Here is a 27,087-nt window from a genome sequence, read left to right as displayed (position 1 = left end):
CGTTTTCTGGACCACCTTCCTCAAGGCCACGGTTCCCAGCCTCTGTGCCTGGCAAACTCGGGTCTGCGGGTTCGCAGTGGGCCTCCTTGACCCCAGAAGTCACCGAGGGGAACCGTGAGGCCAGGCCTCCCCCAGTCCCTGGCTCTCCCTGACCCTACAGGCCGCCACCTACCCGAGGGACGCTCCCCTGGCCACCACTTACCTAGCGGCAAACCTCTCAACCTCCCAAACACCAACGTGTGGCAGTGACCTCCAAATGCAAAGAACCCAAACTCCTAGCGGTCATTCCTCACCATGAGTAGCCACAACTGTTTGGTTAAAACACTGAAAATACAGCACATAAAAACAAAAAACAAAACAAAAAACAACAAAAAAAAATTAAGAAATTAGAAAGACCTTAAAACCTAGAGCATGAAATAAAAAGAACTTAAACGTAATTAAAAAAATCAAATCAAACACACCCACAAACTGAAACATAAAACACCGGCATGGAAGCAAGACTACTTCAGACGACGCGGCGGCGGCAAGAAGAGACGCGGGCAGAGAGCCGGACTGCAGGCGGGCAGGAGGCGGGCTCTGAGCCCCCAGCCTCCGCGGCCCCCGTGGCTTCTCTGGGCACATGAGGGGGAGCCCCAGCCACGGGAGGCCCACCCCAGCCCGCACCCAGACAGGGCGGCCCGTAACGGGGGCGTGGCGAACACCTGGGTCAAAGGTGGCAGAGACACGCTCACTGTCTGGAACAAAAGCTGAAGCGAGTGGGGTCCCTTTCTGACAGGGTGGGCGGCTAGTAGCCACCTCCCGCAGGCAGGCTGGACACCTGGGGCGGAGGGGTAGTCAGCCACAAGCTGCAGCAGGAAGAAGCTCCGGGAGAAGTCCAGGCCCTGCAAGGCCCGGGGGCTTTGCCTTCCGCAGGCCACCGCCCCGGGGCTCTGCGGGAAGTACCCCAGGCCTGGAGCCGCCTCCTCCAGCCCCACGGGCGGCATCCTTACCTGGCGATGTGGCCATAGCCTGCGTGGCGAAGGCAGGGCTAAGCTTACAGACCAACACTGGCCGCAAGTGACCAGGGGCTCTGAGCGAGCGGTGGGACAGGGCAAGTCCCTGCCCCTGGCTTTCTTGGGGCGGCACATTCCCCGGTTAGCTGCGCCACCTCCCCAAACTCAGAGACCCAGCAGTCGCTAGCACGACAGGCAGGTAGCAGCAGTCTAGAGGAGAGACGCGGCTGCTCACCCTACCCTCTCCCAGGGGCAGCGCAAATCTCACGCACCAGGACACGTTCTGGCCTGGAGCCCAGTGTGGCCTCAGGGCTGGTCCTCTGGAGCGGATCTGGGGCACAGACATGCCCGTGCCCCGGAACAAAGGCTCAGCTCAGCCCAAACAGGCGGGTGCGCCCTGGCTGCAGAGGCCCCGTCTGAGGCCCGTGTCTCCCGACCTGGTGCTTTCCTAGGGGACCGGTGCACCTCTGCGTTCGGCCCCACTACCCCGGGTTGGGGGGGAAGCTGCAAAGGGCTGTACACAAGGACGCTTCCTGAATGAGCATGGGTGACAAGGCGGGACCCTCACTCCACGGCACGGCTACAAAACCTGGTAGCTGGAGCTGAACTGCGGCTGGCCGAGGTCACTCAGGTGCCAGTGGTCCCCCGCAGGCACGATCTTGCCCCCCATCTGTGCACGTACCATGCCGTCGGCCAGGGGGAAGACATTCAGAGAGGTGGGGCGCTCCTTCCTGCTGAAATGTGACAGAAAGAGGAAGGAAGCGCACGTTAGACGGGGCTCACGGCTCGAGAACTGGAGGCTCTCTGGACGCACGGGGGCCCTGCAGACGGAGCTGCTCTGGGGGAGGGCCAGGTGTGTGGGGCAGGGCCTGAGCTCTGGGGCAGCCCGGCCTGCACGGGGGCCACCTGTGCCCTGAGCTATGGCTCCCGTGTCACCAAACCCGCTCCCGTGTTCAGGGGCACCTCAGCTGTTCTGCGGGCCTAGGGGACCCTTCCCCTTTAGTCCGCTGAGACTCGTCTTTGGTTAGTGTGATTTTGCAGACAGCTGCTCTGTAGACTAGGAAGTCCCTGGCACTGCCCGCAGCAGGCCTCTTGGCATCTTGGCCGGCACAGAGCGCTCCTGAGTGGCGCCGTTTACCATGACGGTCTTTCCTACGAGGAGCCCAGAACGGCCTCCTGGTGGCTGTTGGCCTGGCTTGGGCCTCCTGGGTCCAGGAAGAAGGAATCAACCCTTCCGCTCCGTTCTTTGTTCCCTGCCCTCCACCCGACTCCTTCACTGCTCTTTCGTGAGCTCTCCTGGGCGGAAGACGTCGGCCTGGACGTACAGAGTAAAGAGAGGCTCCATCCTTCTGTTGGCGTCGTGTCCCCTACACCCCACGGGGGCCCCTTTCTCCTGCTCCGTGCTGTTCTTCCCGGCCGTCAGGGCGCACGGACCCCAGAGGGGAGTTCTTTCAAAGGCGCGTCAGGAGACTGGGAATGGCAGGTCGCCTGCAGTCAGGATGGAGCCCGAAGCTGCTTCCTGGGCTCAGTCCCTGAGGAGACGCTCCACTGGGGGCTTCTGACTGGACGCCGGGTGGTACGCAGCCAGGCCGGCCCCCTCTGCTGCCCTGGGGCGGATGCGGTGTGCCCTGGAGATGGTGGTCCACCCGATAGCCCATGCTGCTCCGAGCTGTTCTGGCCAAACCTCAGAGCCCCGCACACAGAGCTCAGCCCCAGGGACTATGGTGCGAGGAATGGCGATGCTTCCTCAGGATTCCCGAACAGCCAGGTCCCAAGGCTTGGCTGCTCTGGAGAGAGAAAGCGGGCAGCTTCCTATGCTGCTTGCGGAGCAGAGCTGCCACAAACTGTGAGAACCTTCTATAGCCTGGCAGGCAGCGTCATGAAACATGACCCTGGGAAGCGGGGGCTCTCTGGCTGGGTTCCCATGCGGTTCTAGGGGCCAGCCAGGGCTGGGACGAAAGAGGAGGAAAGCAAAGAGTTGAGTTGGAGTCCTGCTTTGCTGTGGCCGAGGCTGGCTGATACGTCCTGTCCAGCAAGATGCTGCCTGCCGCAGAGCTGAGACCGGGCCGTGCTGTCCTGGGAGCTGGTCTGTGACAGGGACAGAACCACAGGAACAGCGGGCTCCCAAGGGGCTGGAGCTGCCGGCACCCCCGCACGTCAGGGCCTGGCCCACCCAGGAAGCTGGTTTCCTGTGGACGATTGCAGGCGCCTCCCGCAGCCCTAGTCCTTCGTGCCAGAGGATGCATTCTCAGGCACGTCTCAGCTAGTCACCTGAGAGTTAAAGACCCTCAGACCCTCAGAAAGCACCAAGTTAGGGAGCACTGAGTCTGCGAGCACATCAAAACCTCAGCAGGCCCCGGGGCTCTGCCGACTCAGGCTGCTCTCCGCCAGCAGCCCGCCCGGTCCCGGGTGTCTGGGAGGACGCCAGCCACCACGTGGTCAGCACATCCCTGGAGGAGGGGCCCGGCCTCCAGAGCCATAGCATCTGCTCCCCTGAGGCTCCCAGGCACGTCCTCTGCCCAGTGTTCCTCGATGGGCTCCCCTGTGGGGAACCCCTCTCCTGGGGCCCAGCTCCACTGCAGGAGAAATGCACAGTGGGGCCCTTGGCCCCAGGAAAGTGGCAGCGTGTGAGCATCCTGCCTCAAAGGACGGCGGTGGGGGACACACGCCCGTCACCCACTTCCACAGCTGTGTGCATGGGGACATACTGCATCCAGACACAGCCAGGTTGCTTTCCTGCAACGGGCATCGTCCCCAGGAACCGAGCCTCATCTTCTCTCTCTGCTCCTCACAGAGCCACACGTGGCCTGCTCCACAAGCCCTGTGGGCATGTGCGGGGCACTGACAGTCAGTGGCCCAGACTCGTCCAGAGCTCAGCCACAGTGTCCCCTTGTCACATCCCCACTGCTCCTTTGGGAGATGCTGATGGTCACTGAGAAGCTGCCGCCTGGGTGAGTCGCACTGCCCACAGAGGTCAATCTGACTGCAAGGGTCATGGCCACACAGCCGGCTCTGGGCCCAGAGCTCAAAGTGACCGAGCCGACTGCGAGCCCAGGTCTATCTGACGCCACAGTGTGGGGTCTTTACCCCTGCCCGCTGCCCCCTGCAGTGCCAGCCCAGGTCTTCCGGCCTGAGGTCCAGTCTGTGACCACAGATGTTTGCCGGGCAGGGGCCCTGCACCACTACCTAGTCTGAGGCTGTCTCGGGGACCCGGGTCTCACCCGCCGCGTCCTCTGCGTGGCCTCTAAGCAGACAGACCCAGAGTCTGTCATCTGTGACATCGCTGCAGAACATCTGTCGAGTGGGTCAAGGACCAGCCCTGTGCCTCTGATTAACAACTACCAGCAGGACCGACTCTCCCGAACCCCAGGGCACCCCAAGTGCCCTGCACGGCAGCATGAACGCTGGCCCGGGCTTTACCTTTTCCTCCACGACTGGCGAGGACTGCAGGGCAGCGACAGACACAAGGGCAGCACACAGCAGCAACAGCACAGGGGGCGAGACGAGAAGACAGCATTAGAGGGCACAGGTCAGGGGGCACAGGTCACATGCACTCATGTGCAGGGGGAGTGTGTGCGGCGGTGGGCTCCGTGCCGCGCACACGAGGGGACATGCAGACATCTGCACGAGACAGACACATGACACTCAGACACGTGACCTCTCCGTGGAGCAGCCAGCTGCGCACACACACTCAGGACAGGGCAGCGGGCGAGTGTCGTCTCCCAGAGAGCCCCAGCATGCGTGCACACTCAGGCACACACGTGTCCACGTTCACGGGCCCACACACACTAACCAGTGTTTCTGAAGACACACACTGAGAACCAGGCCAGGAGTGAAGGAAAACGCCTATCTAGGTTTGGCAGCCAACAGCGGCTCCCAGGGCTAAGGATGAGGCCCTCGGCAAGCGCCGGAGAGACTGAACTAGGAAGCTGGGGCGGACGTGCTTATTTCTCCCCAAAGAGCTGTGGTGGGAGCGGGGACACCCCGCAGAAGCAGGCTGGGACGGCGGGCCTCCTCATAACCACAGACGCAGTAGTGCCTGCGACAAAGGCCAACACCCGCACGGTGGGAGAGGCCTCCTGCTTCCCCCTCATCTGCCCGCGTCCGGGTGGAAATGCTGGCTGGGGACTGCTCTCCACCCAGACTCGGGTCCTGGGGCAGCCAGATGTGTGCAGAGCACCATCAGAACGCTGGGCCGCGGGCAAGCAGCTGCGGGGAGGTGCGAGCCTGAGTTCCAGACGGCGGCCGGTTCTGTGGGCTGGCGAGCAAGGTAAACACGGAGGGCAGGCCAGCAGGGCAACGGGTGCAGCCCAGACCCGCAGCACCACCCCTCTGCCTCCTGAACAGCATTGCTCCGGTCACCACCCCATAGGAACACGCTCCTCCTCGTGGCCAAGAGGACATGGCGGACGCAGGCCCTGTCCACAGCGGTCTCGCCAGACCATCCAGGTGCCTTCCTCCTGCAGGCAGAAATCCGCATGCGGTGCTGCTCTGGCTCAGGAAGCTCTGTTAATGGGGTGCCGAGGGCCCGGACACCATGCTGACCACGAACACCTCCACCCCGGGGGGCCTCCGTAGATATCTGGACCAGAGCCCCTCCCTCTCCTGGGCAGCCGTTGGGTCCACATCACAAACGAAGGGGCTCCTGTGGGTCTCAGCTGGGTGTGGAGAAAGCCCGTGCCAGGACAGCCACCCCCAGAGGTACCGAAGGCCCCGACCCACCCAGGAGCAACAAATGGGAACTGCCAGGCAGCAGGCAGACAGGCTGTGAGGCAGGAGGAGAGCCCATACGGCCTCCAAGAGCTGCCGTGGAGCCTCAGAGGGGACCCCAGACGGGACCCTGTGAGCCAGCCCCTCTTGAGTGTGAGTCCCGACAGAAGGGCTGGAGCCGAAGTCCGAGCACAGGGAGCACTGCAGGGCCTGGTCCCAGGCTTGGTCCAGACTGGCTCAGGGCCAAGGAGCCACAAGACCCACGTGACAGCAGATTTCCAGACCAGGTCCTGCCTCCGGCGCACAGGGAGAACTCCGTGGAAAGCAAGCCCATCCTGCCGTCATAGACCCTCTTCCACGTCCAGGAAGAAACCAAGGCCTGATCTGGCCCCCAGTGACAGTCCTGTAATGGCCGGGATGCTCAGGGCCTGGCTCTGACATCTGTGCAGCTTCTGCTTCGGGCTGAGCCCACGTCATCCTGAGCTTCTGGGACACCTGTTTCAGTGGCACCCTGGAGTCCAGGGTGCTGGCCACGCTGACTTAGGACCCTGGACACCCATGGCCTCCAGGTCCTGAGTTCAGAGAGCACGCCTTCCTGGCTTCCGGGAAAACTGGGCCCTCCTCGCTGGACTCTCTCCTTCCTGACCTTCGAGGTGCTCCTGCCTTGGGAGCTGGCAGGGGACCAGCCTGAAGGTTCCAGAATGCCGCAGCTCTCAGGAACTGGCCAAGAGCCCAGCACTCGTCAGGGATGCCCGAACTGCCCAGCCGCGGCAGCCGTAGCTCAGAGGGCCCTGCCCAACCCCCGCAGAAAACAACAAGACACCGCGGAGCCCCCTCCTGGGTCAGCATTCAAGTGCAGTCACTCTGGGTAACTTCTGAGGGCCGTGGGTGAGGACTTGGCCATGGTCTCAAGGGAAGCTCTCTGGAGCCGTGAGCTGGAGTGGGGGGCTATTACTTCCCACCTTCAGTCGTGACTCAGGAATGACACGGGCAGAGTTCTACGCTTCCAACTGCTAGGGCCGTGTCCCCACCTGGTGCGGACCTGCTACCAGCAGCCTGTGGTACTTTCTCTAGGACGTGAGTGCACAGTAGGGACGCGTCCGTTAAAAGCACTGGGACCGTCTAGAAATGTGCGGCCGTCCCACACCACCCTTCCTGGGTCCTGCCCGGCCCTCACACACGTGCTCCGTGTTTCTGTTTTCAAGTCGATGCCTCGAGCACAGAGATACAACGGCTCTGCCCACTGGGCCCGGACAGTGGCAGCGATACGCACAGAGGAAGGGCCTGAGCCTGCCCGTTTGTAGTGTAACCGCTGAAGAGGAAGGCCTGGAGAAAGCTTCTGCGGGTGATAGGGTGTGGCCAGGGCTTCAGGCGGTGGCCTGCAGGAGCGAGGCGCCACGGCGGGAAAGGGACCAATAGTTGAGCTCTGTCTGTGGGACCTGGGATCCCCACCTCTGGCCTCTCCTCTCACCTCCTAGAGACTTGGGATGTCGGTACCCTTCCCGGCTACCCAAACCCAGGTCAGTGACCGTGGTCTCTCACAGGCCAACTCCCACAAGCTGGCAACACCCTGGAGAGGACCATGGACAGTCTGTCCCTTGGAGACTGTGGTCCAGTCTTATCCTGACCGAAGGGCACAGAAGGTGTGGGTAGCTCCCCTCCCCGCAGATAAAAGCAGCAAGGCTCCCAGACTCAGACAAGCCAGGGCCCCAGAGGGCCCCAGGGTGAGAATGGGGCTCCACGTGGGGGTCGACAGGCTGCCTGGCCTCTTCCCCACCCGCGCAGTCAGTTCTCCCGACTCCAGGTGCGCAAGGCCCACAAAGTCACCGACAACCTGGGCCAGTGGACGTGCAGCCGTCGCTCCTACACAGGGAATCCACGTCTCACAGAAATCAGAACCCTGAGTCCCGCGTCTTGCAGAGGCTTATACCTGCTTCATTTTGCAGAGAAGAGAACGAGGCGCACAAGTGCTTGGTGAGCTGCCCGAGGCTGCCCCACTGACAGGGGGCGGAGCTGGGCCCCCGAGTGCCCGTGTCCTGCACACACTGTGCAGCCCCTCCCGCTGCCACGCGCAAGTGTCTCCACACCCGTCTGCACATGACTGCAGAAGCCCCACGAGTGTTGATGTCGAGGCCGCAAACTTTAGTGAGTAGGTGAATCCACAAACACAGGATCTGAGATGAACACGACTGGCCACCCCATCTTCCCAGGGCCTTTGTGACGGCACAGCCAGCGGAAGGCCCGCTCTGGCGCCTGGCGCATGTGCACACACATTCCTGCTTCAGCCACACACTCTGAGCAGACCCCCTCCCCCGAGTCAGGGGCAGACGTAGCTCTCTAAAGGCTGCCCTCCACCCTGGAGCACCCCGGGGATGAGGGCCCACTACAGGCCGCAGCCTCCAGCTTCCCGCCTTACCTCCTCCCCGGCAGGCTGCCCTCGGTTTGGCTGTTTCCCCCAACTTGCTGCATCTTGGACCTCTCAATATGTTCCACGTAGGTCTGGATCATCTGCAAAGGACGAAACTGCTGTGTGAGTCATTCCTGCTGACCCAGGCCTCCCTCCCCTCCAGCCCGTGGCGTTTCCAGGCCCACAGTGCTCTCACAGAAATAAAACCACATTCGTGGAGTGGAGTCTGACCAGCGCACCACTGACAGCTTTCTGGTTGGGGCAGTAGAAACCAGAAAGAAAACGCCAGAAAAGCCAGCCAAGGCCAGCAGCCACACACAGCATGGCTGCCAGGCTATGGCCACGTCCTCGTGCGCAGGTCGAGGCTGGGCACCTACCTCTGTGTGTCGCTGGTGCAAAGCGTTGTACTCCTTCTTCATCTCCGACTCTCGCTCCTCCAACCGGGAAACTAGAAGACACAGCCCCTGCCTGTCAGCAGCACAGCCCACCTCTCCATGCCTCCTCGCTTCCCCTCGGGCCGTGCATGTGGGCAGAAGGCTCCAGTACACACTGATGCCTCGTGCAGAGCCCAGCGGCACCGCCAGCCCGGCCAGCAGAGAACCCCGGGGCCACGAGAAGGCAAATCCTGGCTGTGTTACTGGAGGGTGTTCAAGTCCGCCGCAAAGAGTACCAGGAAGACTGCAACCCCCCCCCCCCCCGGGGATGCTATCCGTGCCTGAGCCGGCCGTGGCTCCTGAGACACAGGGAGTTCCCTGCAGTCAGGTGGAGATAAGATGTGAGCAAGGGGCTCGTAAAAAGGGGGAGATCCGATGAGAGGAACCTCTGACGTGGGAAAGAGCACAGGAGTACCTGCCGTGGGGGCGGAACAATGACCCCTTCCCAAGGGCTGGAAAGACCAACCACGGTCACAGCACCTCCAGGCTGGCAGGGGTGACGCCTGGGGGGCCCCCTCTGGCCCCGCACGTGCTCCACCTGTGACATGCAGGTGAGTCACGTGACTGGTCAAGAGGCCTGCCGGGCATCCTGCCCCTGCGTCCCACCACCAGGGTCAGCGTGCCGGCCTCGGATGCCTTCTGTCTGTGGCCCTTGGTGCAAACTTCAACTGTGTCCCTGTAGCCCCGGCAGGTGGAGAAGGCTGACGCACAGAGTGGGACAGGGTCCGTGACCGTTGTGGGACCTGGCACTCACAGGTGCGCTCACAGGTGCGGTCCTTCCGTGTGTGAGCCACCCTGTTCCCCCTCCTCCCACCCGCCCTGCTTCCTGGGGGCAGTTTTAAACGGATCTCATAGGCGACACCAGTCCACATCTCGCCTTGGTCCACACGCTCTCCTGGCCCGTGGTATCTGCAGCGGCTGTCTCCAACCCAGAGCAGGGGCCTCAGAGTCGGCATCTCTGTGCAGCTCTCTGGGGACCCCACTCTGGGGAGCAGCAGGGGCATCTGCAGGAAGCGGGGGTCAGAGGCTCATGAGGCTGGTGGAGCTGGCTGCCCAACCTCAGGGACAGAGAGTCTGACTGCCCAGACTGCCCCGACCTTGGGAAGGGCTGCCCGTGTGTGCAGAGGAGAGAACCCCTCCTGGCCTCCCTGCTGGGCAGGTGTGCCGCCAGCCGAAGCAGCCCAGACACTTGCTCTCCCCTCCTCTGGCCCTCAGTCCTGCTGCCACCAAATGAAGACCTTCAGCCAGTGACTTGGACTTTACATTGTTTCCCTTCTAAGAAGAGCCAGAAAGCTTTCATATCTGAACACTATTGTAGGCAAAAGGAATGATGGGGACCCCGTGCCCTCATCGAAAGGGTTTATCTATGCACGCCTAAAATGGGCCTTCCGGTTTGCTTTCATTTGGCAAACACCAGTGTGTCTGAACGTGTACATGAGCTGCTGGGCTGGTGGCTGCCTGTGCGTCTCCGACTCAGCCGTGCGGTGCTGGCTTAGCCACAGGCCCTTAAGTCTTGGTTTGGGATAGGGACAGACCCAGCACATCAGATCATTTCCCCCCAGTCGGAGAAATGAAGGGACCTGCCATCCAGGGTCACCAGGAATACAGCACAGTAGGTCCCCTCGTGGAAACTTCTATCCATGTTTCACGATAACTTTGGCCGTAAAACTTAAGACTCGTGAAAACTGGAATAATAGTTCTCATAATCATCATCATCAAAACCACTTTCTTGGCCTCTCCTTGCAAGGGACAGGGTGTTGCCGAGGCCCCGCCAGCAAGCTCTCTGACCACCCAAGAGCGGCATCTCCCCGGCGGTGGACAGACGGGAGCCTTGCTCATCAAAGGGGCCTTATTTATTTATGTATTTGCACACAGGATTTGAAGCCGATTAGAACACGTAGCAGTGCAAAGGCATAAGCAAGTGGTTGAGGGAATCACGGTGAAAGAACGCAGCCGCTGGCTTTTCTCTCTTTCTATCAAAGGCTCTCCACATCCCCCCCAGCTAGGACCAGGCTTAGAACAACACACACATTCAAATGCAACCCCCAACCCCCGCCCCCCCCCCAGCTACTTACTCTGATCTGCATAGTTCTTGGCCTTCAGCTCCAGCTGGCGGGTCTGAAACTCACAGTGCTCCACCTGGATTTGTAGTTCCTTCTTCTCTTGTTCCAAGGCATCTTCAAACTCGATGAATTTCTGTACACGGGAGGAGGAAAGGGCAGGTGTCGTGAACCGGGGATGGGTCACGGGGCTTCCAGGACCGAGAGTCACGGGCTCCTGGCGTCATAACGCCTGCCATTCTCTGCGGACAAACCCTGACACGCATCGTCCAGAAGCAGGGGCCAGATGAGTTTAACTCTAGAACCTTCTAGCCAGCTATCCAGAGAGTCACGCGGGGCCCCAATGTAGAAAGCTCGTGCTTCTTTTAATGATCTGATATCACCATCTTGAAAGACTTAATAATTTTTGAACAAGGGACCCCACATCTACATTTCCACAGCGGGCCCCACAAATCACGCCGCTGGTCCTTTTCCAACAGAGTTAACGTTACTCTTCCCAACACTAAACACCTAAATGAGGTCAAGTCTACTTTGCTCCTGATCTGTATTCAGTGACTTCTCAGTTCAGGAACCATCGCTACTGGAATAACCAGCAACGGGGCTTGTTCTCTGGAGTCTTTCCCTTACACGTAAGTGTCTGAGCAAAAGTATCATCAAACCAAATGAAAAGAAAGAAGTTTGTCAAAGAATAAAAACAAAAAAAGACAACTCTTAAAAGATCTCGGGAGGGCCCCTGGCTTCACACTGAAAGCCAGGAATGGGTGCAGGCCTGTGGCAGAGGGGAGGAATGGGCACCGGTGGGGGCCCCGGGGTCGCGGGGGGGGGGCGTGGGGTGGGGGGTCCCCATGCTGACGCCACCAGCTGTAATTCCCACGACAGCCCTGAGGGGGAGCTGCTGACACCTCAGTGCTGCCCTGTGCAGAGCTGGAGGGGTGGGGGCGGGGAAGGGTGCCTGGGGAGCTGCGCTTGGCCAACAGCAGCGCCACCGCCCTTGGCCGCTGGGAAAACGCACAGAAATCCCAGCACGCAGTTTGACTCACCTGGACACAGCCCGCGCCTGAAGAAGAAACAAAGGTTCTGGAACGGCTGGTAAGGGTATGTTTTCATTGGGGTCATTTTAGTTCCTGTTACTTAAAAAACTACCCAGACGATGTGCACCATGTGCTTCTGTGGGAACATCAGGCGAGAGGATGAAGGAAGAGGAAGAATGTTTTTAAAAAACCGTAACTGTACCACCCAGAGTCGGTTAAAATTAGGTGATGGCCTTCCAGATGCGCACACGAGCGTACAGGGCAGGTGCGCTATCTCCTGACACAGAATTTTGGGAGCTGGTATCTTCAGCCGCATAAACTGGAGCGTCTTTCTGCATCAAGAAACACACTGGCCCACTCCGCTGTGGGGGGCGCGTGCGCACAGCAGACTTTACTCCATCAACTACCTGCCGTTGGACATTCAAGCTGCCCAAACGCCCCTTATTAGGGTCGCGGCCTGTGGAAATGCCCAATGGCTTCCTGCGACGGGAGACCACGGTCCTGGGCCCCTGCATGGCTGACAACCCCTCGGAGGGGCCTCCCAGCTCAGTCACCGCAGGCTGGGGCAGGAGCCTCTCCCAGGGACCGCAGGCCTCGGCACACAGCTTGACAGCAGTGCTGCCGGCCCGACGGGAGGGACGCGGCCCGCCGTAACCGCCCTGTTTCAGTTCCCTGGAGACTATGATACATATGGTCCCAAACAGCTCACTCTGTCCTTGTCCCACGCCCTGCCTCATGATCGGTGAGGCCCTCCACTGCGGCCCTGCAGCCCGTCGGACATGTGGCAGGTGCCTCCCCAGGACACATGAGCGTACTTCACCATTCCTCCTTTCCTCATTGCTCGGAAAGGCCACCTTTCTCACGTGCTCAATCCTAACAGACTTCGGTCTGTTTGTGCCCCAGTTCAGAGGTTTCTCTGAACGTGCGGTGTTCCATATCCCTTAATATTGGACACATAGGCATCCTTTCAAGTTCCCTTGTCAACATTTTCTTGGTTATTCCCACTTGCTTATCCTTCTAGACTAACTTGAGAACAATCTGGAGTCACTCATATGTTTAGTTTTGCATAAGCAGTTTGCCTGTCCAGAAGCACCGGCTCTGCTGGCCTCAGGAAGGGGTCCTGACCCGCGGTCTGCACCCCTGCGTCGTCACACAAAGGAAAGGAGTCATTTCAGGGACAACTGTCCCCTCTGTGTTTCCTCACGCATCACCTGCACTTGAGATGTGGAAGTCAGCTGACAGATTTCCAAACTACCGACGGTGTCAGAAAGCCCACTTCCAGATTCTTACGAAGGTCAAGACAGACTTTCTTAAATCTATCCTGACAGGCAATCATTTAAAATCCAACCTGAGTGACAGTGGTGGAACGCAATGTCATGCCCCCAAACCACCGCCTACCGATTCTTGACGAAGCCAGGTCCAAACCAGGTCACAGGCAGAAATCCTCTGACCTTGATATTTCAAGGCTTTCAGCGTCAGGACATACAGAGACATTAACCAAGACAGAAAGCAGCTAAGTGAACCTATTTATACGGCACCCTCAAGGCCAAAGGTGAAGGGCGCGGCCGGTGGCAGGGAGATAGGTCCCACAGCGCGTCCACAGGACGTCTGTGGTTCTCAGGTCATGTGGAACCCTGGTGCCAAAGGTATGGCCCCACAGGGCGGGAACCGCTCAGTCCTTCGTAAATGGTGCCCTTCCACCCTCTCGGCACCCCTGCACAAAAGGGTGTGGGTGCTCTGGTGGGAGCAGCTCCCCAGGTGAACAGAGAGCCCCAAGAAACCCACGAGGGACCAGCAGCAGACTTGAGGACCCCAGCCTCGGACCCTCGCCCTCCCTGCGCAGCTCCCAGAGGCGCCTGAACGAGGCGAGACCACTGGCTTCTGGACCGCAGCGCGTGCAGTGGGGAGCCTGTCCCTGGTCTCCCAGATGCGGGCATCCTCTCGGACAGATCTGATTGGGGCGGGGGGTGGGGTGGCTGAAGGCCTCCGAGTCTGTGAAAACATTACAAAGACAACATGGCAGTCTACACCTCCCAAGAAATCCTCCTTTTTCTTCCCCTCTTGAAGAAATTATTTCAAGGTCATTCAAGTGATTTCAGTTGACAAAAAACACAAGACAGCCATTTAACCGAAATGGAATATGCAAGGAAACCTTCTTCAAATATTACAGGGAATAAATAATGTGAAGGAACAGTGCCTGGCCAAGACTAAAGAAACTGAATCTTCGTTTCTTAGGGGGCAGTGCTCAGGGCTGCACTTGGGGAGAGGACACGTCATCTCGACGAGTGGGGGAGACAGCAGGGCCCCCCCAGCTGGCAGTGAGCTCAGGAGTGAAGAGAGCAGGCAGCAAAGTCCAGCTCCTATCCTGCACAGGGGAGTGCCGGGCGGGAGGACGGGCTGGCAGCAGGGCACTGTCCCACCTGGCTTAGCGCGAGTCACGACAGTTCAATAGATGGTTGCAAAAAGACAGAAAATACTTTTATTTGCACAACATTTACTTAAGATTTAAGAGAATAAAGACGTTTCAGGGTAGGGTGGAGACTTAGTCTATAAAGAAAGTCTTCCAAAATTTTCTAAAGTAAAACCTCACTGTAACAAAACAGGCCTGGAAGTGAGAAGAACAAAAAGTTGACGGTGAGCATTTGGGTTGAGTGGGTCTGCCTGGTACTGGATTGCTCAAAAATGAAAATCTCCTCTAGGTGAAGTGCCCTGTGCACGCGGCGGTACCTCAATTCCGAGCTCTCTGGAAGGCGCAACCATGGCGAAAACTTCGTACACATGCTTGCGGTTTGCACTACGGGTTTGAATTCGAAATTATCATCTGTCTCACCAAGTCTGATCAAAATGTCACGAGGCACATGATAACCCACAGACGTTCACGCTCACTCTTACAGCCAACCTTCCGAGCGGCCGGAAGAGCAAGGACTAGCCATCCCACGATAAAGGGAAATGTACCTTATCCTTCGCATCGAACACCTAATTCTCACGTCTAAATACCAATATGCCACACGATTCCCTTTTTAGATTTGTTTTTAAGGATACTTCCCCCTCCTCCCACTAACAAAGTCCTGGGTTTTATTTTATTTTTTACAGATTTTATTTATTTGACAGAGAGAGAGAGACAGCGAGAGAGGGAACACAAGCAGGGGGAGTGGGAGAGGGAGAAGCAGGCTCCCAGCGGAGCATGGAACCCGATGCGGGGCTCAATCCCAGGACTCCGGGATCACAGCCTGAGCCGAAGGCAGACGCTTAACGACTGTGCCACCCAGGCGCCCCCAAAGTGCTGAGTTTTAAACTGAAACTCAACTTTGGTTTTTAGAATTTGCTTTCAGGTGAATCTCAAGATACATCTTGAAACAACCCGAGTGCGGGGTCTTCCAAACCGGGAGCCAGAGGAGGCCTTTCTCAGTGTTCCAGGGAACAAGGTCATTCCTCCGGACTTGTCCATAAAAGCAAAGTTAAGAAGTAAACTGACTTTTCAGGGCAAATATAAAATTAAAGCCACAGCAGAAGTCAGTATCCCCAATTCCCAGAATGCAAGAGAGATTATCAGGTAAACACTCTTTTACAATGTAATCACTCACTCTGGCAACTTCCATAACCCAGGGTTATTTTAATGGCAAAGTAAATTAGCATATTGAGTCTAAGTCTCCCCTTGTCTGCATCCTTTAGGTCAGGGTCACACATAGGAAATAATTCAGCTCTGGCTGGTTTGTTAGAAACGAACCCAACGGAAACCAGAGATCTTGTTTTCTCCTATCAATTCCTTCTGGGGGCAGTGAGGGGATAGAGTGGATTTCCAGAAGAAAAGTGCTCTTTTTTGGACTTTTATTCTAGGCAGGCAGAGCGGTAAACACAGGGTGTGGGGCTCAGGATTCCGTGCGTGGGGGAGGCTCCCTTCTCCAGGTGACTCCCTTGTACAGCATTGATAGTGATCAAGTATTTACTGGGTGCTCCTGGGGGCGGGGGGGGGGGGCGATGAACCTCTGAGACCTCAAACCACAGATGTTCCTTTACAGCTTTCTCTCCATTTTCCACAGCAGGGTCAGCACGGAGACGTGAAATGCAGGGTAGGCAGGGGAGTGGAGCAAGACGCAGCGAGATGGCCCGCTGGGGGCGCCCTGGGGGAGGGATGCACATCTGTATTCTAGCACACGTCTGAGAGATCATGCCACCACCGTGCAGGAATCCAAGAATCGGGCTGGATTCATAAAGAAAAGCAAAGGGTCCTCACGTTCATGTTAAAAGGACTGCTGGTGCAGCATGCACCTGAATGGGATCCCAACGAACGGCACTGGTTCATTCACACTCATTTCCAAGGGTTGGCAAGACAGACACGAAAAATCTGTATGTGTGTGTCCAAAAACATTTTATGGCTATGTGTACGTATTAAATATTAATATACATTTTATATATTAAAATACAGACTATATAAAAATATATATGAGACATATAAAATACACGTGTGGTTGGTAACGTGGGACAGAAGGGAAAGGAGGATAAAACTAAAAGCCTGAGTGCCCCGCCCTGGGAGAAATGAACCTCCAGGACACCGTACTGTCCAGAACATTCTCAGCAGTGCACCCGGGCTTCTTAAACATGCTCACCCGCTCCGCTTCTGCCAGGCTGCTGCTCGGTTTAACAGCACGTGGGCCCAGGGCACTGGCCTTGGCCCTTCTGTGGACGCAGGGTCTTGCTGTCCAGAAATGAACACTGCAGACACGACATGGGCCCCGAGCCACGGGCCCCAAGCCACGTGCGTGAGCAAAGCATCCATGGGCTTCCACAGGGGCGAGAGGCGGGTGTGGGAAGGCTCGGGGAGAAGAGCCCACGAAGGGGTAGGGCACCCAGGGAGTGCGCACGGGGCGGGGGGGCTCACAGAGACTCTCCTGAGAGGCGTCACTTTGACTCTGTCGCTGCGCACGGTCGGAATCTAAACGTCTCAACCTTTGCTGCTCAAACCCCAGTGCGTGAGGTGCAGCCCCTGCGACAAGGACCCGTCCCCAGCTTAGCCTGGCATTCCCCAAATCTCCTGCGCGTAACAGGTGATGAGTACGTGGCCGCCAATAGCTCACTTCCCTGGGGTGGACTTCCCTGCCCTGGTGACTGGGGTGCTTTCTTGGGCCTGGCTGGTCCTAGCACCGGCCACCCACTGCTCCTGACCTCTCCTGGGCCTTCTCTCCCCGGGAACCCCCACGCGCAGCTGCACCAGAGCCGGGTTCGGAGAAGCGCACCTCCTGTTGCACCCACAGGAGAGGGACACACGAGCAGAGGGCTCAGCGCCACAGGGAGGGCAAAGGACAACATTCACAACGACCCGGAAGAACCTCAACATCATTACGCTGACTGAGAGAAGCCAGACAGAAAAAGAGAAAACACCTGCATGGTTCTGTTTATATGAAATTCTGGAGAACAGGCAGGACTCTACAGTGATGGGAAGCAGACCAGTGGGGATGGGGAAGAGGGACAGGTCACCGAGGGGCAGGAGACTTCAGGGATGGTGGCCACTCTGGGCAGGTTTCTGGGTGTAGACATGTCGAGACTCACCAAACTGCACAAATATGTATAGTTCAGGGTATTCACGTCAATACAGTTGTTAGAAAGAAAGAAAAACAGAAGAGGAGGTGCAGCCCAGGGTCAAAGATCTCGCCGTGGGCCGCGACGCCAGCCAGTTTCTAGGTGCTGGGGACTTCTCGCCAGATTCTTCGCAGCCTTTCGAGAATTTCATCACCTCCCCGTTCTGTCCTAAACAGCCGGTACTCCTGCTTTGTTGCTGTTTATCTCACACTATTTTCTTCTGTCTGGTCTCCTGTATCCAAACCTACTGCTGTGGGAGCTCTCCTCCTCCTGGAACGTGCTCACTGAACAGCGTCTCCCTCTGTCCCCCCGCCCTCCCTGGAAAGCTGAAGGCGCCTGTGCTCTGGGCCTGGGGCGGGGCTGCCTGTGCGGGGGAGAGGGGACCTAGTCACGTGTGGCTGTTCAAACTCCTTAAAATGGTGTAAAATAAGAACTCTGTCCTCTGTTGTGTGAGCCATTCATGAAGTGCCAGTGGCCCCATGTGGTCATCGGCCACTGAACCAGACAGCACCAACTAGAAGCTTCCATCCTCGCAGACCACAGCTCCACACACACAACCTCAGAGCCCTGCCCTTCGGGAACCGGACAGACGGCTGGGTGTGGTGTGCACCGAGGCAGCAGAAAGCCACCGCCCTCCTCCACACGCACAGGTGGCCAGCATCTCTTTGAGGTGTGCCGGCAGGGGGAAAGGAACTAGTCTTGGGGTGGAAAGAGCTGGAAGGGCGCTGCCCCCTTGATCAGGCAGCAGGCAGCCATAGGGTGCTGGGGTGCAAGGCACAGGGACCCGTCCCTCTAGTCAGGCCCTCGTTCATCCCAACACCCAGCATCTGGATGTGCTCCACACAGCCCTCGTGCCAGATGCCAGGGAGGCAGGGGAGCCCAGGAACTGGAACCACACGCAGGGGGGTGGCGGGAGAAGACCAGCAACGCAGAGAGCAGGTCCCAGAGGGAGGTGAGCCTGACGACCTCATTAGGGCGCGGCCAGGCCTGGCAGGGCTCCAGCAGGAGGGGATCCTCTCCCTGTCTATCCAGAGTCATCCTGCCCCTACCCGTCACTGCACATCCCACGCCCCCACCTCATCAGCACACGGATGTCTAGTACCGTCTCCCCCAGCACCTCCCCACCGGGTGCCTGCCACCAGACACAATCCCTAAAGCCTACAGCCGAGCCTGGCACCCAGACCACCCTGGAGAATGAGGACACAGGGGAGGGGGAGATGGGACTCGCCTTTGCAGAAGTTCCCTCTGGCTGAGGAAGGGTTGGGACAGGGAGAGGGGCTGGGAGGTCAGTGCGACGGCGACGAATGGAACCAGGATGGTGGCAAAGGAGACAAGAAAGGTGCGTGAAACCAAAAGTCGGGCCAAAAGAACGGCCAGGACTCGGTGATCAATGGGACATGGGTGCTAAGGCACTGACCCTTCCCAGAGCACAGGAATCATATGCCTGAAAAGGCACGCTGTCTGGGCTGCTGGCAGTGCCCCTGGTTGTCTGCTTTAGTAACAGGCCATCCTGCAACCATTGTGACGAATGGGGCCCGAGAGACGGACCCTGTCCTGCACACGTGGATCTTGTCCCTGATAACCCGTCCTGCACACAGCAAGGGTTTCAGAGACTCAGGGAAGCACGTGACATCGCCTCTGGGGGCTTCCTGATGTGGATGCCTGCCCTGAACCCACAAAAGCCAAACTGACAGGCGTCCTGCAAAACAAGGGGCCTGTGATGTCACAATCGTCACAGTTGCAAAAAGCTGAAATCGAGGACCCAATCCAGAAGAGAGGAGGCTATGGGGACAAGCATGGGGGACCTGGAGGTCATGGCAGAGTGAGTGGGACGGATGGAGGGACAGAAGAAAGAGCAATGCAGGAAAATGTTCCCACTTGGGAATCTGGGCGCGGGGTGTGATTTCCACATCTTCTAGAAATGAATCTAAAACAGGAAGTTTTAGAAAACTTAAAAATAAAAAACCCAGTGGGGCACCTGGCTGGCTCAGTAGGAGGAGTGCAACTCTTGATCTCAGGGTCGTGAGTTTGAGCTCCTCGTTGGGGCACCTGGTTGGTACAGTTGGTTAAGCGTCCAACTCTTACTTTAGGCTCAGGTCATGATCTCAGGGTCATGGGACAGAGCTCTGAGTTGGGCTCTGAACTCAGCGCAGAGTCTGCGTGCGATTCTCTCTCCCTCTCCCTCTGCTCCTTCTCTCTCTAAAAAAATAAATAAAATCTTTTTAAAAAACAATAAAATAGGGACGCCTGGTGGCTCAGTCAGTGAAGTGTCTGCCTGTGCCTCAGGTCACGATCTCAGGGTCCTGGGATCGAGTCCCGCATTGGGCTCCCTGCTCAGCGGGGAGCCAGCTTCCCCTTCTCCCTCTACCCGCGTTCACTCGCTCTCTCTAGTGCTCTCTCTCTCTCAAATAAATACTTAAAAGAAATAATAATAATAAAATAAAATAACCCACAAAACCCAAATATTAATTGTAATTTAGAAGTCTTCGTTTGGGGAAGAAGTAACTCATAGCAGTCTTGACCCTGCTGCCCAGCTGTGGCCAGCAGGCCTGGAGAGCTCCTGCGGCGGGAGGACAGGCAGGGGCCGGGAGCACAGGCAGGGGCCAGGGCTGTGCGCCCTGCCCAACATGTCCGCTCTGGCTGGGAAGCGCCTCTCTTTGTCTCCATTTTTAAGGGAGATCTGGTTGTGTTCCTGGCGACTTGGTACAGCTATCATGGGATGATCTTTAAAGGCAATCAGGAAAGGCAGTGCTGGCCACTTAATCTTAACGGCTTTGTCTAAAAAATTTTTTTAATTTTAAAAACTGCTTTTAATATTATAGTATGGCAAGACGAGAAATCCCATGCCTTGTCCAAGTGGTGGTGAATTTTCTGTTTGTAGTGTGGGAAACCAGAAGAAAACCTCAGCTTCAGTGTATCAATTCACTTGTGAGAAAAGGCAGCTCGGTCATCACTACAGAGGAGTATTAGGGCTTTCCTGCTCTCCAGCTTAATCCTATCCAAACGTTCTCCCTCGAACTAAATTACTTTTACATAACCAGAAACAGCTTAGGGGAAAACTTTCCTCCCGTTGGGCACCTCCCTTACGTAGCAGCGGATGCCGTGGCCTCAGCAAATACCCACGTACACTGGATTGCCTTGCAGGAGTTCAGGGCATCACTAGTACTTTCTTTAGGGCTGAGACGATTTCGATGCAATGGCTACCGCGCTCACACCTTGTCTCAGACACGACTTTTCCTCCTATGCACTACGTGCCTGACCTCTGCAAGGAAGAGTGCTCTCATGCTGCCTGGGGAGCCCTCCGCCTGCTCCTCCCACAGGGTCACACCTGGTGGACATCTCCTCGCGCTCCGGTCCTCCCACTCGACTGCCCATTTCCAACCTTTCGTAATGGTGGGAAATCGGATAAAGATTCAGCATTTTTAAGGTCTCTGTAGAAATTGTAGAAGCCAGCTCTGCAAGCTTGAGCAGGACTCAGCGATGTCAGTTACAAGGGCAAAACCCACACTATCAGAGACCGAGATGCCCGCGCTTGCCATCTGCAAATCCATCGAGGTGCTCTCCCCCGACACAACTAAACCCGCTTGTCCGCAAGTCTTCAGGAAAACAACAGCCAACGACGGGACTTGGCACCTGATATGAAAGCAGCTTCACGGCTGGCAACCCACTGGCTTTACGGAGGTGGCCACTGCGGCCGGAGAGGGGCAGACTGGTCGATGGGAGCGCAGCTCCCAAGGGCAGGGCTGGCGCTCAGGCCTGCGTCTGTGGACTCTGGGACTCAGCCCCGCTCCCTGGACCCCACTATGTCTAGCTACCATGGCTCCCGTCAAATGAGCCATCCCCAAACTGAACACACTCGCAATCTGTTATTGCTGTTATCATGGGCAGTAAGTGGGACAGAGGTATTTGCTCTGCTCAAGGCTTTTTAAGCAAAACCTGGAGATTCTGCCTGCTTGGAAGGTTGCGGGCGGCTTGAGTTACCCAGCTCTGACTAAGCCCTTCTCAAGCAGAGTGGCCAGGGACGCAGCAGCTACACCAGCGTGCCTCAGCCTGTGACGTTCCAGCTTCCGTATCATCAGACACACATCTGTGATCTCAATTCCCTGCCTACAAAAAGAACTGGTCTTTTCCACAGAACTGGAAATGACTGTCGGTTGGATTTAAAGAACGCCATACAATGCCAAACGCTTACAGTATTTGGCCCTTTTCCTTAGTTGTAACATCACCTGAGGGCTTTGCAAGGGCGTCCTATTAGCATCTAACCACAGCCCTGTGCCGGATAGCCAAGCGTTTGTTTGCTTCGCGGCTCTCTGCTCAGGAAGCTCTGTGCAGCTTCTCTTCACAACCGGGCAACACTGGGTCTCGGCCTCAAAGACAATGTCCTGCAAACCACACGTACACCCTCTGGCTTAGTCCAGGGGAGGGCGAGCGGGAGGCCAGAAACAGTCACTCGTGGTTGAACTTGAACTGCACAGAGCAGAGCAGAGACCTTACGCATCCTGAGCTCATTTTTAAGCTAGATGGTTATGATTCGTAGCCTTAAGGCTGTCCATCTTGCTCTTCCCCCTTCAGTATCTTCTCATCCACAGTGCTGACCACAGAGGTACAAGAAGAAAGAAAACAAACTTACTCAAAACATCACCAGTTAGACATTACATGGCTGCAGAGAGGAATCAGGGAAGTGGAGGGCACTGCCCAGCACTAGGGAGCCAGCCCCAGGCCCATGGCCGGGTGGGGGGAGCCCCAGCACTCCAGTGTTCTGGGCGTGCAGCTCTCTGACCTTCCACAACAGCATAATACAGAAAGACGAGCCCGGGCTAAGAGTCAGGGAAGACCGGGTGCAGCGTGGCTCTTCTAGGGCATGTGACCTTGGTCCAGCAACCACCTGCCCCCCCACTTCTCAGGTCCACTTCCTTCCCCAGTAAACACCTAGGGCCACTCTGAACCCTAAAATCCTACAAGCTCTTGCATCCCCTTAAGTGGAGAGCTTTAAACCAGCTCATAGCTTGACATCCCCATCAATAAAAAACAGCCTCTTGACAGACGTATGAAATCCAAAAGCAGAATAGCTACCAAAGCAGGAATGATCTACGGCACTTTAAGTTTTTGTAAACATGCTTTAACCAAACCAGGACATAAACCACTCTGATTTACGAAAAAGCCCAAATACTGAAACAATCTTCTATTTCAATACTACAGTCAAAAACGTGTGAAGCCTAATTAATTGAAAAGAAACGTGTCTCTTTGAATAAGAAACTCTGTATTCATGAACCAGGGAATACCACCTAACGCCTAGAATAACAGACCGTCAGAGCTTAGAAATCACCTAGGGCAACTGATTCATTTGATGGAAAATCCAAATCCAGAGTAGGCAGGCAATGTAGACAAGGTCAGAGGAGTAAAGCAGGGATGGGAGCCCACATCCCCTGCATCCTTGGGTCTGGCACACCCTGGGAGCTAAAATATTTGATGGTGAATGAATGAAGGCAAGCAGTATTTCCTACAATGCATGGTTCTTTGAATTGGTTCGTGAAGAAGTGGTTTCCAGGTTATGGAGACATCCTAGAACGCCACCAAATATTTCAAATTTCCATTTGTAATTTCTCAGAAGCCAGAGTGGAATTTGTCAGCCTTTCCCACGTAAGCTAACAATCTTCTCAACTGAGGGGACGACAGGGCAAAGACATCACCTCCGGAAACCTGGAGTCTTCCCCCTGGTGCCAGACCAGCAACCCCACCGTGGGTGGCTCTCTCCCCTAGGTGTTTACATCAGTCGCCAAACTCATCAATGGCCCAGACCTCGGAAACACTGGACCAGGGACAAGGGAAAGGTCTTGTGACAACACACCGCTTCCAGCCGCAGAACCATAAGAAGATCAGATATCCCTTTTTCTAGCTGGATTTAGAATTGCACCAGCCAAAGACAGTAATGGGGGTCCATCTAGGAAGCGGGTTTGCTAACACACACACACACACACACACACACACACACACACACGGAAGAACGGACGTCTGGAAGGAGGGGTGGGTATCGGGGAGGAAGGGAGGCCTGGTCTGAGGTTCGGGCCGCTGAGGCTGCAGGCTCCTGTGCTGCCGGGGGCTGCGGGGTGGAGCAGGGGGAGAGGCAGAGAATTCCGGGGCGGAGCAGGGAGGGCGTCGGTCGGGGGCTCCGGGGCCGAAGCGTGGGGGGGGGCGGTCGGGGGCTCCGGGGCCGGAGCAGTTGGGGGGCGGTCGGGAGCTCCGAGGGCCCCGGGTGCGGCTGCCGGGGCGGGGCAGGGCGGGGTGGGGCGGGGCGGGGCGGGGAGGGTCTCGGGGCGGCCGGCCCGGCCCACGCACCTCCTCGGCCTGCTTGCGCAGCGCCTTCTCCCGCTCGTACTGGGTGAGCAGCTGCTCGTTGTCCTCGCGCAGCAGCTCCAGCTCCACCTCGTGCTCCTGGTTCTCGCTGAGCACCGAGTCCAGGTTCTCCAGCACGTTGACCACGAGCGGCATGAGCTCCTTGACCACCTCCTCGTCGTAGCAGTGGATGAGGCGCTCGAACTCGCGGTAGATGGAGCCCGCCAGGCCCGACACCCGCTCCGACATCACCGAGCCGGAGCAGTAGTCGTCCTGGTACACCACCACGCCGCCGCCCTCGTCCATCTGGATCTCCATCATCGCGGCCACCGCCGCCGCCAGCGCGGCCCGCTGTCCGCCGGCGCGCCCGCCCGCCCCGGCCGCCCGTAGTCCGCAGGCCGCGGCCCGTCGCCTCCGCCGCGCCGCCGCCGCAGCCGCTGTCGCCTCAGGGCTCAGGCGCCGCCGCCGCTGATGCTGCTGCTGATGCTGCTGCTGCTACTGCTGCTGCTGCCGCCGCCGGCGAGGCTGCGCCCGTCAGTCAGCGGCCGGAAGTCCTGCTGCCCGGAAGTCCCGCCCGAGCCCCACGCCGCCGCGCCGCTAGGGGTCGCGAGGCCCGTGACGTAGACGTAGGTCGCCCCCGGGACGGAAGCCCGGCCGAGCGGGGCCGGAGGACTTCCGGTCCGGCTCCTGTCCGGCGGTGCCCGCGGGCGCCCGTCCTCTTCCGCGGTTCCCACAGTTCCCATGACTCCGGCCCTGTCGGGTGACCCGGCGTGTGCCCCAGGGGCGTGGGAGCGCGGCCGCCACGCACTCGCCCCCCCCCCGCCCCGGGGGTCCGGGTGAAGGGCAGCCGCCCATCTCGCCCCCAGTCCGAGCGGGAGCCGGTCACCCAGGCCGCTGCGGAGTGTCCACTTCAGTGGCTGTATTTTACATTTGTGATCTGCTTGATCTACGGCCTGCGTCTTGATAGGCACGGTATCGACCCCTTTCAGCCACTTCTGCGAAATCTCCTTAGCAAGCTTTATTCTGAATCTCGTAGTCACGCCGTGTAAGCCTGTGCGGCTCTGATTGTGCCGTCTGTTGTGGCGGCTGACTCCCGGTGCGGCTGAGCCGCCCTGCCCTTCCTACTAGGATCCTTTGGAACTTGGTGGGAATCCTTCGAAGCCTGCATTTCGAGTTGCTCCGGACGGATTTGCATTTTCTTTCATCAGCATTATAGGACACCATCAACCCACAACTTACACTTTCAGGCTGGGGCCACCCCGGTAGTGCTAATTCGGATTTAAAACAAACACAGGCCTGTCCTAGCTTAATGCCAAGAGAGATGCTGTTACCCCGGGTTTCTACCTAATGAAATGCTTCAAGGTCAGTTCATCCTAACCTTGATTGCACCAAATCAATGAACGCTCCTGCAGATGATGCCCTAAACACTATGACACAAACGCTATCCTGGTGACCTAATTTGCTCTATGGGTGGTTGCACACCCGCTCAGTTAAGAGACAAACCAAGCTTCCATCTCAGATTCAGATGATCTGGATTTTGACGCTAGCTAAGTGACTCAATCATACCAAATTTCATTTCCAAACAGCCTAAAAATATTACCAAGCTCCTGGGAAAGTTATGAACATTAATAAACTAATCCGTGAAAGGGACTTAGCCTAGCTTTAGTCAATACTAAGCATACAATATAGAATTATTAGGTTTATTCTCAAGATGGTTAGCTAGGACAAACAGGCATGTTAAATTTTTTCCGGTGAGTTACAAAGAAAGCTTGAGTGCTTTGGGGTAATGTTTAAGACATGCCTTAGGCCTTTTTTCAGAAACATGACCCCTTTGAATCCCTTAAGTGCCAACTATAGTCACGCAGCCCCCACTGTGAGAGGAAAACTGACTTCGCCTCCAACCTCATTGGTTTTTATTACTAACATAATCGGGCACAGTTACTTGGAATTGGCTAAAACGAAACAAAGTTTTAACATGTTGGTACGCTAGACAACTCCTGATGCTAACTGAAGGCTGCAGCTAGCACGCTTGAGCACTCAGCCCACCTGAGCTGGAGACTGCTTTAAAACCAGACTTGCTTCCAGGTTTTTGGAGATACACATTTTTTTCTCACTACAGGACCCTAAAATACAAAACGAGAACACAGGTTTCAAATGTTCCACTTGAGCCTGGCTCTGTAAGTGGATGGCGAGTTCCAGGAGCGCACTTGCTGCGATGAGCTCTGGGTAACGTATGGAAATGTTGACTCCCATACTGTACACCTGAAGCTAACAATACACTGTATGGTAACTAACTGGAATTTAAATAAAAACTTAAAAAAAAAAGGTCTAATTTAATTTGCTAGAGTCACGTAGGTCCCTGTAACATCCCCCTCAATTCTTCCTACGCTAAATGTTGATGGCACTTCGTAGTCACAGATAAAACAGGAGTATTTCATTCATGATCTCCAAGAATGCTAAGGATTAAGATACCATGAGAAGAAATGAACTGGATAACCGAGGAGGAATATACACGCTCGCCAAGTGTGGAAAATAGGAACACACTGTCGAAAGAGCCTTTCTGGAGAAAGCACAGGACATGAAACAGCAGCCCTTTCACGCTTGTTGTTCACCCCTCACTATAACTGTAACATAGGTGGAGCTACCTTGTTCTTGTCCTTTTAGGCAGTGGCCACTGCCTAGCCCCTGGAGGCAAGTGGGTTGTGACTCTCCTGGCCCAAACTGGCCTACGGCGGGAGCCATGCAATGTTGCCAGCGCCTAGCCCAGGCGATCTGCACTCAAACATGCTTTCAGATGAACAAATGAAGACGGAGTCAGGTAGTGTATGGTTTTTTTTTTTTTTTAATTTATTTATTAGAGAGAATGAGTGCACGGGAGTGAGTGGGGTGGGGGGGAGAGAATGTCCAGCAGACTCCCAGCTGAGCGTGGAACCTGACATGGCACTCCATCCCATGACCCTGAGCCAAAATTAAGAGTTGGAAGCTTAACTGAGCCACCCAGGTGCCCCTGTCAGTTTCTTTCTCCTGTGCTGTTCTGGTGTTGGCCCTGGTCCAGCAGTTAGAATGTTGTGCAGCCTCCTATGGGACAGGTGTGTGTGTGTGTTTCTCCAAGCAGGTGGTCTGACCGGTTTCATCATCTTAGATCCACGTAATGCATACAGATATTGTTTGCTTTTAGGACATATGAACATACCCAATATATAAGAGGAAAAGATATTCAATCTGTGCTTTCTCTATAGGGTTTTAACCTACAGGCAAGCCAGAAGCTTAGCACCTCATCTACTCATTACCAGGCTTGTTACTGGAGTTTCAGAACCCACTCAGAGACAAGGTCAATACCTTCAGTTCTTTAGGAAAACAAATGGTGTAGGAGAAAAAGGAATCATTACCTTTAACTTACAGAAATCCAAAAGAACACTGGCATATTCCTGCTCATTTTACTCAAAGCTGTCTTTGGTTTCCCAACTTAAAAACTGAAAATCTGTAATCTTTGAGAAGATTAGTTTGGGCATCCTCTGGCTAAGTGGAAGGAAGAAAAAAAAA

General features: G+C 56.5%; 1 protein-coding gene across 8 annotated transcripts in view; it reads right to left on the bottom strand.

Moving 5' to 3' along the window:
• Positions 1-24,082, bottom strand: part of MAPK8IP3 (mitogen-activated protein kinase 8 interacting protein 3) — a 46,935-nt gene extending 22,853 nt beyond the window's left edge. For 4 of the 8 annotated variants that reach the window (XM_057315522.1, XM_057315520.1, XM_057315521.1 and 1 more), the window contains exons 1-6: positions 23,548-24,082; positions 10,619-10,739; positions 8,487-8,557; positions 8,119-8,210; positions 4,413-4,436; positions 1,582-1,726 (exon numbers count right to left, since the gene is read on the bottom strand). In XM_057315522.1, coding sequence (XP_057171505.1) covers positions 1,582-1,726; positions 4,413-4,436; positions 8,119-8,210; positions 8,487-8,557; positions 10,619-10,739; positions 23,548-23,865 — 771 coding nt within the window. In that variant the 5' untranslated portion in view covers positions 23,866-24,082. The remainder of the gene's footprint in view (positions 1-1,581; positions 1,727-4,412; positions 4,437-8,118; positions 8,211-8,486; positions 8,558-10,618; positions 10,740-23,547) is intronic. The other 4 variants (XM_026484929.4, XM_026484932.4, XM_044379131.3 and 1 more) reach the window with 3 other exon arrangements.
• Between the last annotated feature and the right edge of the window lie 3,005 nt (positions 24,083-27,087).

The sequence above is a fragment of the Ursus arctos genome, unplaced genomic scaffold (assembly GCF_023065955.2).
Source record: "Ursus arctos isolate Adak ecotype North America unplaced genomic scaffold, UrsArc2.0 scaffold_2, whole genome shotgun sequence".
Classification (NCBI taxonomy): Eukaryota; Metazoa; Chordata; class Mammalia; order Carnivora; family Ursidae; genus Ursus; species Ursus arctos.
Note: the sequence above shows the minus strand (reverse complement) of the source record. Positions and strands in the feature narration are given on the sequence as shown.